The following is a 16,383-nucleotide window of genomic DNA, read 5'->3' as shown; positions in this document are numbered from 1 at the left end:
ACAAATGTGTAAACTATAATGCTTTCTAAACTTAAACGCCCAACAAATGGCTAAACTAAATTCTCAAACAAATGCTTTCTAAACTTAAACGTCCAACCAATGGGTAAGCTATACTCTCAAACAAATGCTTTCTTAACTTAAACGCCCAAAAAATATGTAAACTATATTCCCAAAACGCCCAACAAATGGGTAAACTATATTCTCAAAACGCCCAACAAATGGGTAAACTCTATTCTCAAAACGCCCAACAAATGGGTAAACTAAATTCTCAATTTCTAAACTTAAACGTCCAGCCAATGGGTAAACTATACTCTCAAACAAATACTTTCTAAACTTGCAAGTTCGACTGTCCTTGGCCACCACACTAACAAGTTTATCAAGGGATCAAGTTTAACAAGGTGGAGACCGGGAAAATATGTTATTTAATTTTAGATTACCTTTTTTTTAACAAACAAATATAATGATTTTTTTTTCTTACTTGGTTTTTTTCTCTTGACCTTACTTTTTTCTTTCATACACACAATAAAATTTTTCATTTGAGACTAAAATAATGATCTTTTATTTTTTTTTCTTCCTTTTTATTATAATAACAAAATAATGATCTAAAAAAACAATAATAATAATTTTTAACAAAAACAATAATAATAATTTTTAACAAAAACAATACTATTCATTTGTTACTAAACTAGCTACAATTAAAAATAGATAAAAAAAATATATAAAATAATAACTATTTCTTTATTACTAAACTACTATAATTAAAAATCGATAAAAAAAATATAACCATATCATAATCAATGACATTTTCATATTTTTACATGTTTAAATTTGAATGTTACTTTAAAGGATGTAGATAGTATTGTTAAACGGCTCGATTTTTATAGAGGGCTAACCTAATATTTTAACCAAAAAATATTACACAAGCCTGGAAATTTTGTTCATTAAAGAAAGGTTTGAAAATCTATTAACTAAATCTCGAGGATTGTGTACTATAATTTTGACTTAAATTATAATCTAAAATCAGCAAAATCGAGCCTTTTAAAAAATATATAAAATATATTAAAATTCTTATTTATAAAGTAGGGTAAAATTATCGGAAACTATTTAAAGAAAAATTTCATAGCGCACGACTTTAATGCCAAATAACGTTAGTGAAACTCCACTACTTTCAAACGTAGCATTCAACATCATTGTGTGATATTATTTATTTATCCTTCTTTTTTTTGAAATTATATTTATTTTTAAAAAAAATTATAAAAATTTTTATGTTGGTTATTAAAACATATTCATATTTAATTTCATATTATAAATTTGTATAATATTAATTTAATGGAAAAATTGTGAATTCTTCATCTAAAAACTAGCATTGACTTTGCTTTGGTGGCCACTAATCTTCTCGACTTCTCCGCATCTTTATTCGCATTTTTGTTTTTGGCATTAATTCTTAGTGTCTTTTATCGCTTGAGATCCAAGTTCCTTTTTACCGCCAACGTTATAATTGAGGGAAAAATAGCATAAGCCTCTCCTATCCACTGGATCTTCAATCAGGAGGTTTCGGTCATTAAAAGTATAAAGCTAAGATGATTGTTGCTCTTTATTATGTTTAGAGCCATAGTAGAAACATCACGCTGTTTAGGAGTTGTAAAGGGCAGTGGGCACGTAGATTAACGGGATGCCAGCAGATTTCAAGACCATGGAAATAGTATTGTTGCATTTTGAATGTCTAATTAATCTGCCTCTACAACTCTTTCAGTGTAAAGAGTGGTCCTTTGGAGTTGAACGATGTTTGGCAGAGAATACAATGATAGGATGTCTTCATATAGCTGAGTCTAAGATAAATAATGTGACGTAGCTCATTGTTGCTTAAGTGCTGGTCAAGATTTCGCTATGCAAAAGTCTCGAGAAATACTAAATCGCTACCTGCGGAAATGGAGATACAGGATGGTTCTCGGGTTGCCGCCTCGATTTAAGGTATGCACCGGAATTGATAACTAGAGGCTTATTCCACCCTTCTGTAGTGCCGATGAGGGGGGATCGACTAATGAAAAAGATTACCAGAAATCAATTGCCTGCAGAAGCAAAGGGTCAGGTTGTTTTGTGATTGTGCTTATGATGGGCTCGTAAACAGGCAAAAGGATATGAATGCATTAACGGAAAGTAGTGAGGGCGACCTTATGCTAATGCCTCCGGATTTGGTTGGTAAGTAGCCTGTAACCAAGATAGATTTCCAAATTTAAGATTGACTATATCTTCTGTAAGGCGTTTAATCTCAAGCTAGTACGCAGCAAGGATGACATCATATTGGAAGATTCGCGACGATCGGAGTGTATATAAAATTCTAAGAATTAGAAGGTAGTTCTTCTATAGGAACAAAGCTTGGTGGGCTCGCGATAGTGTATTGCGCATGTGGGATATCTCCCATGTATCGGCAAGGAACTTGATAAAGGACTCGTTTCTACCTACTAGAGATCCAAGATGTGTCAAGTTCAATAATGTATGATTAAACATAAGATAGTGGTTAAGGCCAATGATCCCAAAGTGTCTGGATTAATTCGCAGTCCCATGCTGCTCTTCCTGGATTTTATTAGCTTGATTGCCTTCATCAGGTGAGCTGCCTAGTATACCATCGTCGAAATACCAATTATGAAAATTAAACTTGCGTTAATCATTTATGTCTCTAATCAAGCTATTAATGGCCAGGCAGAATAAAAAAAAACGTAGAGGGTCACCTTTTGGCAGGTACCTGTAATTTAATTTAATATGTCAAAACACATATTGATCTATTATGGGAAAATACTCGTGGCATTTTTACCGATGAGGCGGCTACTTCCTTACCAAAAAAAAGGTGGTTATATTAATCTAAAGGGGAAAGGTCATTATAAGAGGAAGGGCGAAATATATACTAGACGATATTAGCCACAAACTCAGGAGTGATAAAAGAAGTACTTAGAAAATCGTGCAGTTGAAATTAACAATTTGTTTAGTACAAATACTTTCAAAGCCTTTAGACTACTGAAATCTTTCACATCTAGCAGGAAACAGTGTATATTTAAACTCTGGCAAGGGAATAACTTGATAACGGATTTCAAAATTCAAATCAACATTTGGTACTCTAATTATTCTAGATTTTTCGGAGTATGTGAGAGTTTTTTAAATGATAAACCAACTCCAAACTCTACTGTTGATCAATGTCCCTATAGTTCAAAGCTTTGGCCCTCAACTTCAACTTATTCCTATATAATTATAATGTCACAACTAAATCTTCACATCATTCTCATCTACACGATCGACCTAATAACTATAATGTCAAAACTAAATCTTCACATTATTCTCATCTACTCGATCAACCCAATAATTATAATGACGCAACTAAATCTTCACATTATTCTCATCTACTCAATCAACACCCTATTACTTCGAAAGTTTGGCCTCCACCAACAAGTTTAAGTAATAATGCCGTCCTTTTCCCTCATTATGACACAACTTATTCCTATAATTATAATGTCACATATTCTCACTTACTTGATCAATACCCTACTACATCGAAAATTTGATCTCCATAAAGTTCAAGTAATAATGTCGTCCCTTCCTCTCATTATAAAAAGATCAAAATACCACAGATCTATCGACCATTAAATTATTACCCATATCTAACTCCATATTGCTATAATCAGTCTTATATAATGTCATACCCCCATCTTTTGTCATACTCCCTTCCTTCTATGCAAAACTTACAACCAATGTCATACCCCCATCCTTCTGTAAATTATGTACAACGATCATCAATGTCGCAAACCTCAAATGATGTTAGCCTGGTTCAACCAAAGAAAGTTGGATTAGTTAGAATAATTAACAAACTGAAAAATCACAAAGCATGTGGTCAGGACTCAATACATAGTAAATACTTGAAGACCGATCCCATATTATGCGCGGAGATTCTTCTCCCAATCATATCAAGAGTATGGCATGAGAGGATCTGTCCGAATGATTGGTTCACCGCTATTTTAATCAATTTCCCAAAAACTAAAAATCCTAGATTTGTTGAAGACTGGAGGGAAATATCACTAAATTCGGTGGTATATAAGATCTTCGCGAATGTTATACTAAATAGGTTAAGACCGATAATGGAACCACATTTCGTTGATTCATTGGTTTCGTTTAGGAAGAGTCGAAATGCACTAGAGGCGATTCTAGCAATAATAATTCAGTTAAAGCGAGCGGTAATACGGAAAAGACAGTTAATAATTGTTGCTCTGGATTTCAAAAAAGTTTTTGACTCAATAATACTTTCCAAACTATGGAGATTTTAGAGGAGGTAGGTACACCCTCTGCTTTGATAAGCTTGATGAAATTAATTTATAAAGATTATTCAATGCAAATTATTCATGCTGAGAAAAAATCTCCCAAAAATCCGATAAATATTGGTTTGAAGCAAGGATGCGTTTTATCACCGCTTATATTTAACTTTATTACCAATCATATCAATATGAAAGTCAGATATATACATTTGGCTCAGTGGTCTTCTGGGAAATTAAACATTCTAGCTTTTGCCGTCGGTTTATGCCTGGTTGGTGAATCGGTATTGGTTATTCAACCAGTCATTAATTGTATTATCATAGAGGCAGGATATTTTGGTTTAATATTAAATATAAACAAAACGAAAATGATGACGTCTTTTTATACTCCTCCACCTATAACCTTAACAATAGAAGGAAAAAAGATCACTGAAGTGTCTATTTTAAAATATTTAGGTGTATTACTTGATAAGAAAGGATGTACAAAACAGGATCAGTAGGCTAAATTAAACAAATCCAGGGTAAAAGATCCTTGATGAAAATTTGGACGTCACGACAACTATCCATTCCTTTGAAGATTAGATTATTTAAAGTTCTAATAATGGCTTCCCTCTATTATGGTGTGGAAACTTGGAAGGATTCCAAGTTGTATAATAACAAGACGCAGACATTTATAAATAATTGTCTAAGATATATTACCAGGACTTTTTACCCACTAAATACTACTAATTACATGTTATGGGCTAGATGCGATATCGTTCCTCTCCATCAGCGTCTACATGGCAGAAAATTTGATGGAGGCAAACCCCTCCAAAATCTACCCATACCCACCTAAAAAAAATCACGCGGCCTTCGGCTGCAAAATTTACAGACCTACGATGGTATAGTGATTTTATTTAAAAAATCTTATAATAAGCCACCATTTATAACCTTACAACATAATTCTATTTAGAATCTTTCAAGCCTATTTAGGGAAAATTTTTTTTTAAAATTTGTAGGTGATAATCAACTTATATTTAAATAATGCAATCTTTTCATAATTTGGTTGATATTCACTTTATTTTCATAAAATATATATAAGTGAATTAAATGAGATAACATTAATATTTCTAAAAAAAGATCTAAAATATTGTAAAAAATATAAGAGGAATAAATTTAAAGAGGTATATTTAGCTTGATTCCACATACCCATATTACCTTTTAATTAATTAAAAACATGTATTGAGCTATTATATAAAATATTAGAATAAAATGAATTATAATATATTTTGCATTGAAATTATAAAATGTTAAATTAAATTTACTTATTTTAAAAGCGTATATATTCGCAGTGAAAAAGATACATTACTTATTTTATTAATAATTTGAATAACCTTATAGATGTTAATGCAAATTGTGTTATAATATCATTATTGTAAATTTTTCAAAAACATCAATTTCGCTGGATATTAACCGTAAATTTTCTAAAAATGGGTCCGAAATTTTATTCCGCATTCGAGTTTTGTTAATATTTACTTAACTCATGGCTCTTTCGGCTGAACAGGAAGTTGTAGGAAGGGTTAATAAATATTTATATAATAAATTTAAATTAGAATAAGAATTAATTGATTTAAAAGTCGGTATGGTAATATAAAAGAATATTTTATCCATTTTTCTAATTTGGTCTTGATTTCGCTGTTTATATTTTCTTCGGTAGTTTGATCGTTTGCAATACCTATAATTATATACAATTACAAATAAAATATCAATAAATTACTTTCATCAATATATAACGCGTCATTCTTCTTAACTTGCAAAAGATCTTCGCAAAAAATGATTGATTGAGACTCCAAATATAAAGAGCGAAAATCATTATATTCATCAACAATATTTTGGACATCCAATTGATAAGTATGACAAATTTCGGATATTTGCCATCCTTCTATTTTTTCATTATCCAAAATTCCAGCGGGAGTAAAAATGGATATTTGTGATAAAAAATTTAAACAATCATAATTAAATCGATCATTTAGTTGGTTAATTATTGTATTTAGCACAGGGAAAAATATTTCCGTTCTATATCTATAACAATAAATAATAATTTAAAATTTTTTATTTATTCAACTTGTTTTTTTTTGTTCAACATAATTATTGAATTCTGTTTGATCCAATTTTGATTTCATTATACAAATCAGTTATTACATTATTCTTTTTCAAAAAACTATTAGATAAGGAATGTAATTTTAAAAATATATTGTCTCCATTAGCTATATTTTAAAATTATTTATAGAAATAGTAACTAATATTAACCTTTTAGTCTTTGTAATTTATTTTTTGTATGTTGTATTAATTTGGTTACCATAGCCAAATCATTACAACTGCCTGCATTTCAATACAAGCCTCATGTGTACATTTCAATATTTCTTTCAAAATAAATAGACTTAATATAAAATTTTCATCCTTAATTCTTGATAAGAATCCATCGGCAATGGAAGAGGTACTTGGGTAATTAAAATTTTTCAATTCAACTAATGATGCTAAAATATGTTCATAAACATCTAAAAAGATTTCTACAGATTTGTAGGATGATGCCCAATTTCTGAAAATATACATTAAAAATATTTTATTTACCTTGTTGTGTTTTTAATTCTTTTAAGAGATTTCTTGGACTTTCTCATTTGATATTTAACAAACACACCTTGACGTCTAACTCCATTCATAATATTATATAACTCATCTAATATTCCCATTGCCTTTTTCATTTCAATTTCGCATCCACAAACATGAGCAACTACTAAATTTAGCCGATGTGCATGGCACCAAATATAGATGGCTTTTGGAGCCTCTTTCAATATTAAAGCCTGCATTCCTTGTATACTCCTCTCATATTCCCTGCACCATCCATACTTTGTCCAACCAAATAATCAAGAGGAAGACCAAGATCATTAAACTTAGAAAAAACATGTTTCTTTATATTTTCCCCAATGGTTTCTGATGTTGTAAAAACTTGTATGATCCTTTCTACAGGATGTGGATGCAGATCATCTTCTATATACTGTACAAGCAAAGCTTTGCATTCTTTTTTAGACACATCATATGTTCCATCTAATATGATGCTATAGGCACGATTCTCTTTAATTTTTTGAATAATGCTTTTTGTTATTTTTATCTTAATAATTTCAGTTATTTTTTTCACGTGGCCATATGACAGTAAATTTATATAAGGTCTCGAAATTTTATCTGATTTTTTTCTCCGAAATTTTTCATTGTTATCCATGTATGCACGTAAAGTTGGAACCGTTTTTGCCATTAATTTTATGAGGCACATAAAATTACCTTCATTCGAATTAGAACCCCAAAAGGCTATATTACATTTTATAAGGTACATAATGGCATCGATAATATTATGAACTATATTACGATTTTCCATGATTATATCAAGCTTATTTGATAGCAAATGATCTTGAATGCGTTTATTTGCAAGCCAAGATGTTTGCATATTCACAATCTTTATGAAGAGAAGATGCTTCGTGTCTCTCTAAGTCATGCTTTATGCTTTTCTAATTATTTACACCAAGTTGAGTCCAAAAAGTATTGGACTTAGGGCCACCAAACATAATACAGTATAGACAAAAGATTTGTCTAAAGTAGTGCTATAAGATAGCCAATTTCTGGGGTTGAGGGAACCATATATATTAACTTTTCTATAATAGATTATATTCATGCTCCTGTTTAAAAAGTAAAAAAAATAAATACTGGTATAGAAATAATGGATGCGAAAAAATTAATGAAAATTAATTATTTAAAACCTCTTGTGAGTAACAGGCATGGGTCTACAGCAATTATGAAATTAATCAAAATATTTGTCATCCTAAATAAATGGGTCATTTGATTCCTTCTTTTTGTATAGCTGAATAAGACTTGGACTTTGAATATCCTCATAATTTATTCCCTTCAAAAGTTATATAAATTTTATTTAAATAAAATACCTCATGCAAAGTAAGCGCCTCACTAGAACTGGGGATTGGATAAGGAGATAATACAATTTGTGAATCTTCAATAACTGAGATTTTCTATAAATAAAGAGGAGTTTAATTTCTTTCCTTTTTAATAAAATTTTAGCCAAATGGTAATTTTTTTCTTAACTACGTTATAATTAAGTTTTTAATAAATATTGGAAATATTTGAATAACCTCATAATCATAATTTATTTCCTTCAAAAGTTATCATATAATTCGTATTTAAATTAAATACCTCATCATACAAAGTAAGCGCCTCACTGGAACTGGGGATTGGATGAGGAGATAATACAATTTGTGAATCTTCAATAACTGAGATTTTCTATAAATAAAGAGGAGTTATAATTTTTTTTTCCTTATGAAAAACTATATTTTTAATAAAATTTTAGCCAAATGGTAATTTTTTTCTTAACTACATTGTAATTAAGTTTTTAATAAATGTCTTAATTCTACAACAATACATGGTTGAGAAAACAGGCATTAAAAATATTATGAAGTCCAACATAAAGTTATAAGGTTACAATGGCAAGATGATACAAGTGATAGATACAGCACAAGTGAATGTAGAATACAAAGGGAATTCACAAATTTTGAACGTGTTAATCAAAAACATTAATAAAATGTCTTTGTTAGGAAGATCACCTTAAAACATTTTGAAAATATACTTGAAAGATTCATAGGCATGATAGATGCAGATTAATATAAAACTGCGATCACATGAAGAAATCATAAAAGAATATTATAATTACTGTAAAAACAATAGTAAACTTATAAATAGAAAAATTAGTATAAATAACATTGTGAAATTCATGATGAAAGTATATTATCTAAAGAAATTCTAATAGCTAAATAAAACAATGTTAATATTATAAACATACCTAATATAACACATAATATAAATAAAGGGGATGAAATTCACACAGATAACATTTTGAAAATAGTTGAATCCAATTCATAATATTAAAAAAAGTAAAAGAACTTTGAAATCTTAATTCAATTAAAGATGAAAAGATTTAAATTTAAAAATTCCTAGAAATTAATACATTATATTAACTTAATAAGTTTTTTTAATACTTTGGTTTTAAATTATTATTATTATTAACTTATTAAACATATTGTTAAATTGAACTGAGATAAAAATAATGTGATAAACAGTTAAAAAAATTATTTAATAATAAAATATATAATTCATTTTCTCTATACCCTGACTACATTAATATTAATCTGGTCAAATTTTAAATAAAAATCTGTTTCTATTAATTCACAAATTTAAGGTATATTTTCAATAATATTTTTTGTCTTTAGTTACAATAATAAATAAAAAATATTACTTTTTGGAAGTAATATGTTATTGTCTTTTTTTTGCAACTGGGTTTCAACTCCATTTGTGATATTATATGGAATATCACAATTTAAGGATACCCAATTATTATTATCTCTTTTGATGGCTATATTGTAAATTTCATATCAGCTGGCTTGACATGAGGATGTTTATAATGTTCATGTATCTTGTCACTTCTTATTTTAGAAGTTTTACAATTAATGTAATTACACTTTAACTTAAATAAGGTTCTGTTACTTGGCATCTAGAAAGAAATAATTATTATAATATAATTTTTTACATATGTTTTTTATTATTCTTTGCTTGCTGTGATATATGTTTTTTAAGCATGACTCAAAAATTACCTAAAATTTATCCTGCTAAAATCTAGAAATTTATTAAAAAACATAATATAAATATATTAATCTCTAAGAAAAGTACCAAATTAGAAATGTGTAAATATTAACTTGATAAATAAAAATGGTTGACAAATAAAGTTTATATTATTTATTAATTGACAATATCTTTACTTTAATTGACATTTGTCAGAAAATCAACGATAGCCATCATAATCGTATCAATTAATGGATTTAAAAAAATTATAATTCAAATTAAAAATTACCCCCCAAAAATCAATACCTACCCTCAAAAAATTAATGCCTACCCCCAAAAAATCAATATCAACCCCCAAAAATACCAATATATTTTGGAGGCATTTGTCTCCTACCCCCCCTTAGTTATGTAGACGCTGACAGAGGATACAGTCATAAGGCATTACCATATCGCAATTAAGTTTAAGACCTATGCCTATGGTGTGACGTAGTTCATCATTGCTTAGGACAAGGTTTCGCGATGGGAAAGCCTCAAAAAATTTCTATCCACTACCTGCGGAAATGGAGAAGAGTAGAGAATGGTCGTCTGGTTGGCTCTTCGGTTGCAAACTAGAGGTTTATCCCAATCCTTCTGTAAAGCCGACGATGGAGGACTAATGAAAAGGACTTCCATAGATCAATTGCCTGTAGGAGTAAGGGGTCAAGACGTTTGGTGAGTGTTTGTATGATGGGCTCACAGGACAGGCGAGAGGATATGAGCGCACTAACGGAAAGTAGGGAAGGTGACCTTATGCTAATGCCGTTGGATTTGGTAAGGTAGCCTGTAACCATGATAATTCCCAAAATTTAAGATTGAGTATATCTTATGTAAGGCGTTTAATCTCCAGTTCGTGTGCAGCGAGGTTGACGTCATATTGAAAAATCCGTGACCATGGGAGTGTATATAAAATTCTTGGAATTAGAAGATAGCTCTTTAATAAGAAGAAATCTTGGTGAGCTGGGAGGCGAGATAGTGTATCGCGCATAACGGATATCTCGTAAAATATCGGCAAATAACTTGATAAAGAACTCGTCTTTATCTACTGGAGATCCGAGATGTGTTAAAGCGTTCAATGTCCCAAACTTTTTTCGCTGGATTTTATTATTTGGATTACCTTCATAACTTCAGTCGGTGGACCGCCTAGTATACCATCGTCGATATACCAGTTATAAAGATTTAGCTTGCATTGGTCATTGATGTCTCGTATTAGACTATTAATGCCCAGACAGAACAAAAAGGAACCTAGAGGGTCACCTTGTTGTATCCCATCGCAAGAAGGAATCTATCTCCGAATTGAAGATGCTAGGGATCAGCATAACAATCGAAGATAAATTGTGATTATTCTGAGTAGAGGGTGAGGATAGGATTTAGAAAAGCTCCACGCCTTAGAGAGTTAAAGGCGTTTGAGAAGTCGATTTTTACTAGGATATCGTTGGTGGGGTCCGTTTGCAGATACATCCGGGTCATGTGAATGGATACCTCACATAGCTTGGCAGTTAATCGGCGCCAAGTGGTTCCAATAGCGATTGGGCGAATATCTTTAATGGGTTTATGGAGAGCGATGAGTTTAGCTCCGCATAGCAGTGGAATAATTAATTAATTGGGTAATTTTTTCTAGAACGTCACATTGTTGTGTTATGTAAGGTGCAGTTAGGTCTTGTAGGAATATTGGGCGAAACTTATCGAACCCAGGTGAGGAATCGCGTTTGAAGGATAGCCTTTCTAACGTCGCTTACGGTATAAGTGGCAGCAATTAGAAGAGTTTCAGGGTACGTCGGTATTTAATTTTAAAATCCTGTGAGTGGTGTTTTAGGAGAAGAGCCTGATAAGTTGCTTGATCATAGGGAGCCAGCTTATTGTCGGAGGTTGCCAGAGGTATGGCGGATTTAACATTCAGGTTATCCAATTTTTTAGATATTAGCCTGGTCTTGTTGAGCAGGTCATTTTTGTAATTTATATTTTTATCTGTGTCATCACTCGTAAAAGATGTGGTAATGTGATTGATAGGTAAAGGGTAGATAGAAGCATCTATAATTTGTTTGGTCAAGGATTTTTTGCTGGCAAGATCAAGAACTTGTAAGGTAGTAAAGGCAAATGACAGGGTGTCTAGCCAGTATTTTACAGAAGAATAATTATTTAACAAGGAAGTCAAGTTTTTCAACAGGTGTCTCGCAACTTGAAGCTTTGCCCCTTTAGGTATTCGTGAAACTACAAATGGTTTTGGTGTCGTTAGAAATATTTCTACATTTGAGTCAGCTGGGTCCAACGTCGAAGCATTTGTGACAGTGAAGGTAGGGATTATTGAGCTAGTGAGCACATCAGCCTATGATGTGGGAATGGTGACTATGGATTGTTTATTTGTGAGGGCAAGGGCAGAGAAAGCATTAAGGATTCTAGGAATTGCTGGTGATAAGATGGGTAATCCAGATTGAGGACACTTTATTTTATGGTTACGATGAGATGGCAATAGCCCCAATTTGGTTACTTTAATAAGTTTATTACATAATGGGCACTTACATTAATTTGAATGATATATTTAAATAAAAATAACAATTTTTTGGTGAAATTATTTTCTTACTATATTTACCAGCTGACTCATTTTTAAAATTATATTTATCTTACTATAATTTTTGCAGATTCTGATAGTAGATAATATTATTTTTCTTTAAATTTAATGAATTATTTTGTTTTTGGATAAGAGCATGTATATATATTGCGAAGATATCTTCCGATTGTAATTATAAATTTATGTTATTGACTAAAGTGCCAACGTTAACGATAATACCTAAATATGCTTCTGCAAATGGCCTTTTTAAACGAATTATGAAGAATGTGGCATATACAACCTATTGGTATATTATCATGTTTTTCAATTCCGTCCAAATACTTTGAATTTTCCCAAAGTTTACAGATGCTTTATCTACACAATGGTCCATTACATTAGCAATATAGTCCAGATATTTTTAAATTTTCTAGCAAGAATCTACATATAACTTTTAGGGTTTCACTGTAGAAGAAAAAAATTTAAGTAATTTAACACTTTTTCCATTCTTTTTGTTGAAGTATTTAAGTAATAATATTTTTATATCACCTTTATTAGACACATATGTTAGTATTGAAAATGGGTTTGTTTTTTTAAATCTTTTATAATATATGCCGGTGCCAAAATATTTTGCATTATTATAGAGCCTTTTGTTCTGCCACATGAAAATATTGATACAAATTCAGGAAAAAGTGTGCATAATAGTGCGCACAAATTGAGCGTTTCAAACGTTATGTTGCAAACGCAACTAATGCATTTGTTAAAATTGCGCACACGTTTTCCAATTACGCCACTTTAAAAAGCGCAACTTGGTTTGCTTTTTTTGAAACTTTTTTCTATAATAATAGAAATTTTGATACGATAAAAAATGGATACTACTTCAAAAATGTAAGAAATCTTTAAAATATGAGATATTTTTAAATATGAATTGATAGACATCATACAAATGGTTGGAGTATATAAAATGGAGCCTACAATTGCTGATAGGCCAACCAGTGAGAGTATTAAGAATGTTACTTCATCCCCAAGTCAAAAATTTGATGAAGAATTATAAATAGAAGCCATCTTCAAACAGGTAAAATTTCTAATTATCTTAAAAAGCTTACATTTTATCAAAATTATTTCTACTTTCATTGGAAGAAGGGCTAGATGGTTTTAGTATACATCACCAATACCTTTTTAAATCTGAAGTAATGAAAATCTTTTATTCCATTACAATGAATAATTACATACAACCAAATAGAACAATCAATAGAAAGTGGTCAAACTAATCTTGATTTATTTAATAGCATTAATGAATAAATTATTTGTATATATATATATATATTATTTGTAAATATATATGATTTTATTGTATTTATATTTTTATTCCTAAATAAAATTTTATTCCTATGTTCAAATTTGTTATTAGATATCTTTTAGTATTTAAAATAAATATTCATAAAGTTTTTATTTATTAAAATAGTGTACAAATTTATTAATAAAGAATTGAAAAATTAGATTTATTAAAATATATGCTTAATTCTAATAAAAATATTTATTAAGTGCTTCTAATTATATAGAAATTATAAATAAATAACTTAAGATTTTATAATATTTTTTGTCAAATAAATTCGGGATTTTAAATTATAAGGTGATCAGAATAAAGATTTAAAAATTTAACCACATTTCTATTTTATTATATAAATTTATTTATTAGGTAATATTCTAAATAATAACAATAATCAATTACATATTTGCAGAGTTGTCAAAAGATACTTTTTAAATGGATCTAGATACAGATACATCGTCTAAAATAATATCTAGATACAGATATTTTAATCAAAAATCTATCTAGATACAGATACCACATTTTTATATCTAGATAATTGTATCTAGATCCTTTAACAACTCTGCATATTTGATACAATTCATTATTTATAACAATGAAATATAAAAAAATAATTAAGACTTTAAAATTTTTTAAATTTGTCTCTTAAAATTCTTGATTCAATTGTTGATGAATTGTTTTGTCTGTCTCTGCCTATAGAGAATGGTTCTCTTACTTTGTAATGAGATTTTTTATTTTATTAACTTTATTTATTCCGTCAACTGTCACTAGATTATGTGATCTATGCCCAAAATAAATGATTGTTATATTCTCCAAGACGAACACTTTTCTTTACATTGGGTCCTGCATTCGTAACCATTTGAATTTTCTTGGACCATATATCAAATTCATTTTCAACTTATACTATCTCGGAAAAAGTAGTTTCAGTGGTATGTTTTTGAGTGACATGATGTGTCGCCAATGTATAAAATACAATATTAAAATTATTATCTATTTCGTTAAATGTAAAAGAAATATAATTTCGCAGTCTGTATTTGTCGGTCCATATATCAAAAGTTATAGCATAAAATTTAGGAGCTGTATTAATTTGTTGGCATATGTATGCCATTAATAAATACACATCATCTAATCTCCGGCTAAGTGCTGTTCTATCTGGTAAATCTTTTGTATCTGAAATAATGCCATATTTCTATAAAATAAGTTAATAAATGCCAAAATTCTAAATGTGGGATGAGATCAGTTTTATTTTATTATTCTATTATAAAATAATTAAATAACTTAACAGTTAAAATAAAAATTAAGATTGCCCTAAAAAAAATTATAATGATTTTACAAATAACCTTTAGAAAATCTTGCATTCCAATATTATTTATAGAAGAGAATGACATAAAATCCTTGCAACACATGAGAACATAATTCCTTACCAGAATTCATTTTTTTCTATCATAGGGTCAGCTGTATCTTTTACAATGGGTTTGAAAAATAACTTTAAATTTTGTTTAGATATTTCTTCTTTACATGATAAGTCATGTTTGTCAAGTAAATGTTTTATTATGTTTGATGTGCTGATATTTTTTGAAAAAGATTTGATTGGATAACTAATTAAAAAATTCACAAATTTTTAATAATCAAAAAATTTACTCTGAAATTTTCATCCTCACCCTCTTTATCAAGTGCTATTTGCAAGCTTATATTACAAAATACTTTATCTGTAGCAACACTGGTTCTCTTATTATTTGTGTCAGTTTTTAATATTAAGGATCCAAAACGTTTCCATGCAAAAGAAGGCGTTACTTGCAAGGATATACTATATTTTGTTACAGGGTATTGCAATGCTGCATCCATTATAATTTTAGTCCGCTATTTTTATATATGTTATAATGGCAACAAAATAAAAATGATTAATTAAAATTTCCTTTTATGATAAAAAATAAATTTTATATAACGAGTTGTAGATTACATTAAGGTTTAATTAAAAATATTTGAAGCATCAAAAATTAATAGAATAAAATATGGATAATATCAATACCTTTTCTATTTTAAAGTCCTAATCTTATTTTATATAGCACGTTGGTCACAGACCTGCCCAAAGTGAGCGAACGTTTAGTATATGGATTGTTAATATCAAATTTATAGCAAATAATATTTATTAATTTTAAAAAATAAATTCGCATTTTTTAATAATTCAAAAAAAAATTTAATATTTTCTAATTATAATTCATAAATAATATATAAAATAAATATCACTTATATAAATAAAAAATATGTATCACGCTGCCAAATCGACATTTTCTTGGCAGCGGCGTCTGCGTGGTCAAAAATCACCGGCGGCTGTCTACATATATACAATATTACGCATGTATATATATAAACCTTTAATATTATTTTTAAAAAAAACTATTTATTACCATTTTTGACTTTCGATTCATCTTTAGCATATGTTTAACATTTAACTTTCATATCTGGGATTTGCATACTTTTTATTTCATCACATATTTTTATTTCATATATCACCAGGGATGTGA

The 16,383-nt window shown here is 29.3% G+C and overlaps 1 protein-coding gene across 2 annotated transcripts; it reads right to left on the bottom strand.

Annotated features, from left to right (window-relative positions):
• Positions 1 to 7,913: 7,913 nt before the first annotated feature.
• Positions 7,914 to 9,794, bottom strand: LOC135922584 (uncharacterized). Of its 2 annotated transcripts, none has more exons than XM_065456988.1 (5): positions 9,625 to 9,794; positions 8,529 to 8,615; positions 8,264 to 8,347; positions 8,084 to 8,226; positions 7,914 to 8,029 (listed from the first exon to the last, which is right to left on the bottom strand). In XM_065456988.1, exons 1-4 carry the CDS (start codon positions 9,676 to 9,678, stop codon positions 8,146 to 8,148), a joined length of 306 nt encoding a protein of 101 aa, XP_065313060.1. In that variant the 5' UTR covers positions 9,679 to 9,794; the 3' UTR covers positions 7,914 to 8,029; positions 8,084 to 8,145. The 2 variants fall into 2 exon arrangements, with proteins under 2 accessions (XP_065313060.1, XP_065313059.1); XM_065456987.1 differs by having other exon boundaries at positions 7,939 to 8,002.
• Positions 9,795 to 16,383: the final 6,589 nt, after the last annotated feature.

This window comes from Gordionus sp. m RMFG-2023, chromosome 1, assembly GCF_954871325.1.
Source record: "Gordionus sp. m RMFG-2023 chromosome 1, tfGorSpeb1-WG-v2, whole genome shotgun sequence".
Taxonomy (NCBI): Eukaryota; Metazoa; Nematomorpha; class Gordioida; order Chordodea; family Parachordodidae; genus Gordionus; species Gordionus sp. m RMFG-2023.
The sequence above is the reverse complement of the archived record's forward strand: the minus strand, read 5'-3'. Positions and strand labels throughout refer to the sequence as shown.

Excerpts from the sequence above, each read along its gene's own strand:
- LOC135922584 (XM_065456988.1), bottom strand. The coding sequence starts at position 9,678 with ATGGAGTTGAAACCCAGTTGCAAAAAAAAGACAATAACATATTACTTC. Across the intron at positions 8,616-9,624 it reads TAACATATTACTTCCAAAAA|AAAATCTCAGTTATTGAAGA; the intron begins GTAATATTTTTT and ends CTTTATTTATAG. Across the intron at positions 8,227-8,263 it reads AGGCGCTTACTTTGCATGAG|GGAATAAATTATGAGGATAT; the intron begins GTATTTTATTTA and ends TAACTTTTGAAG.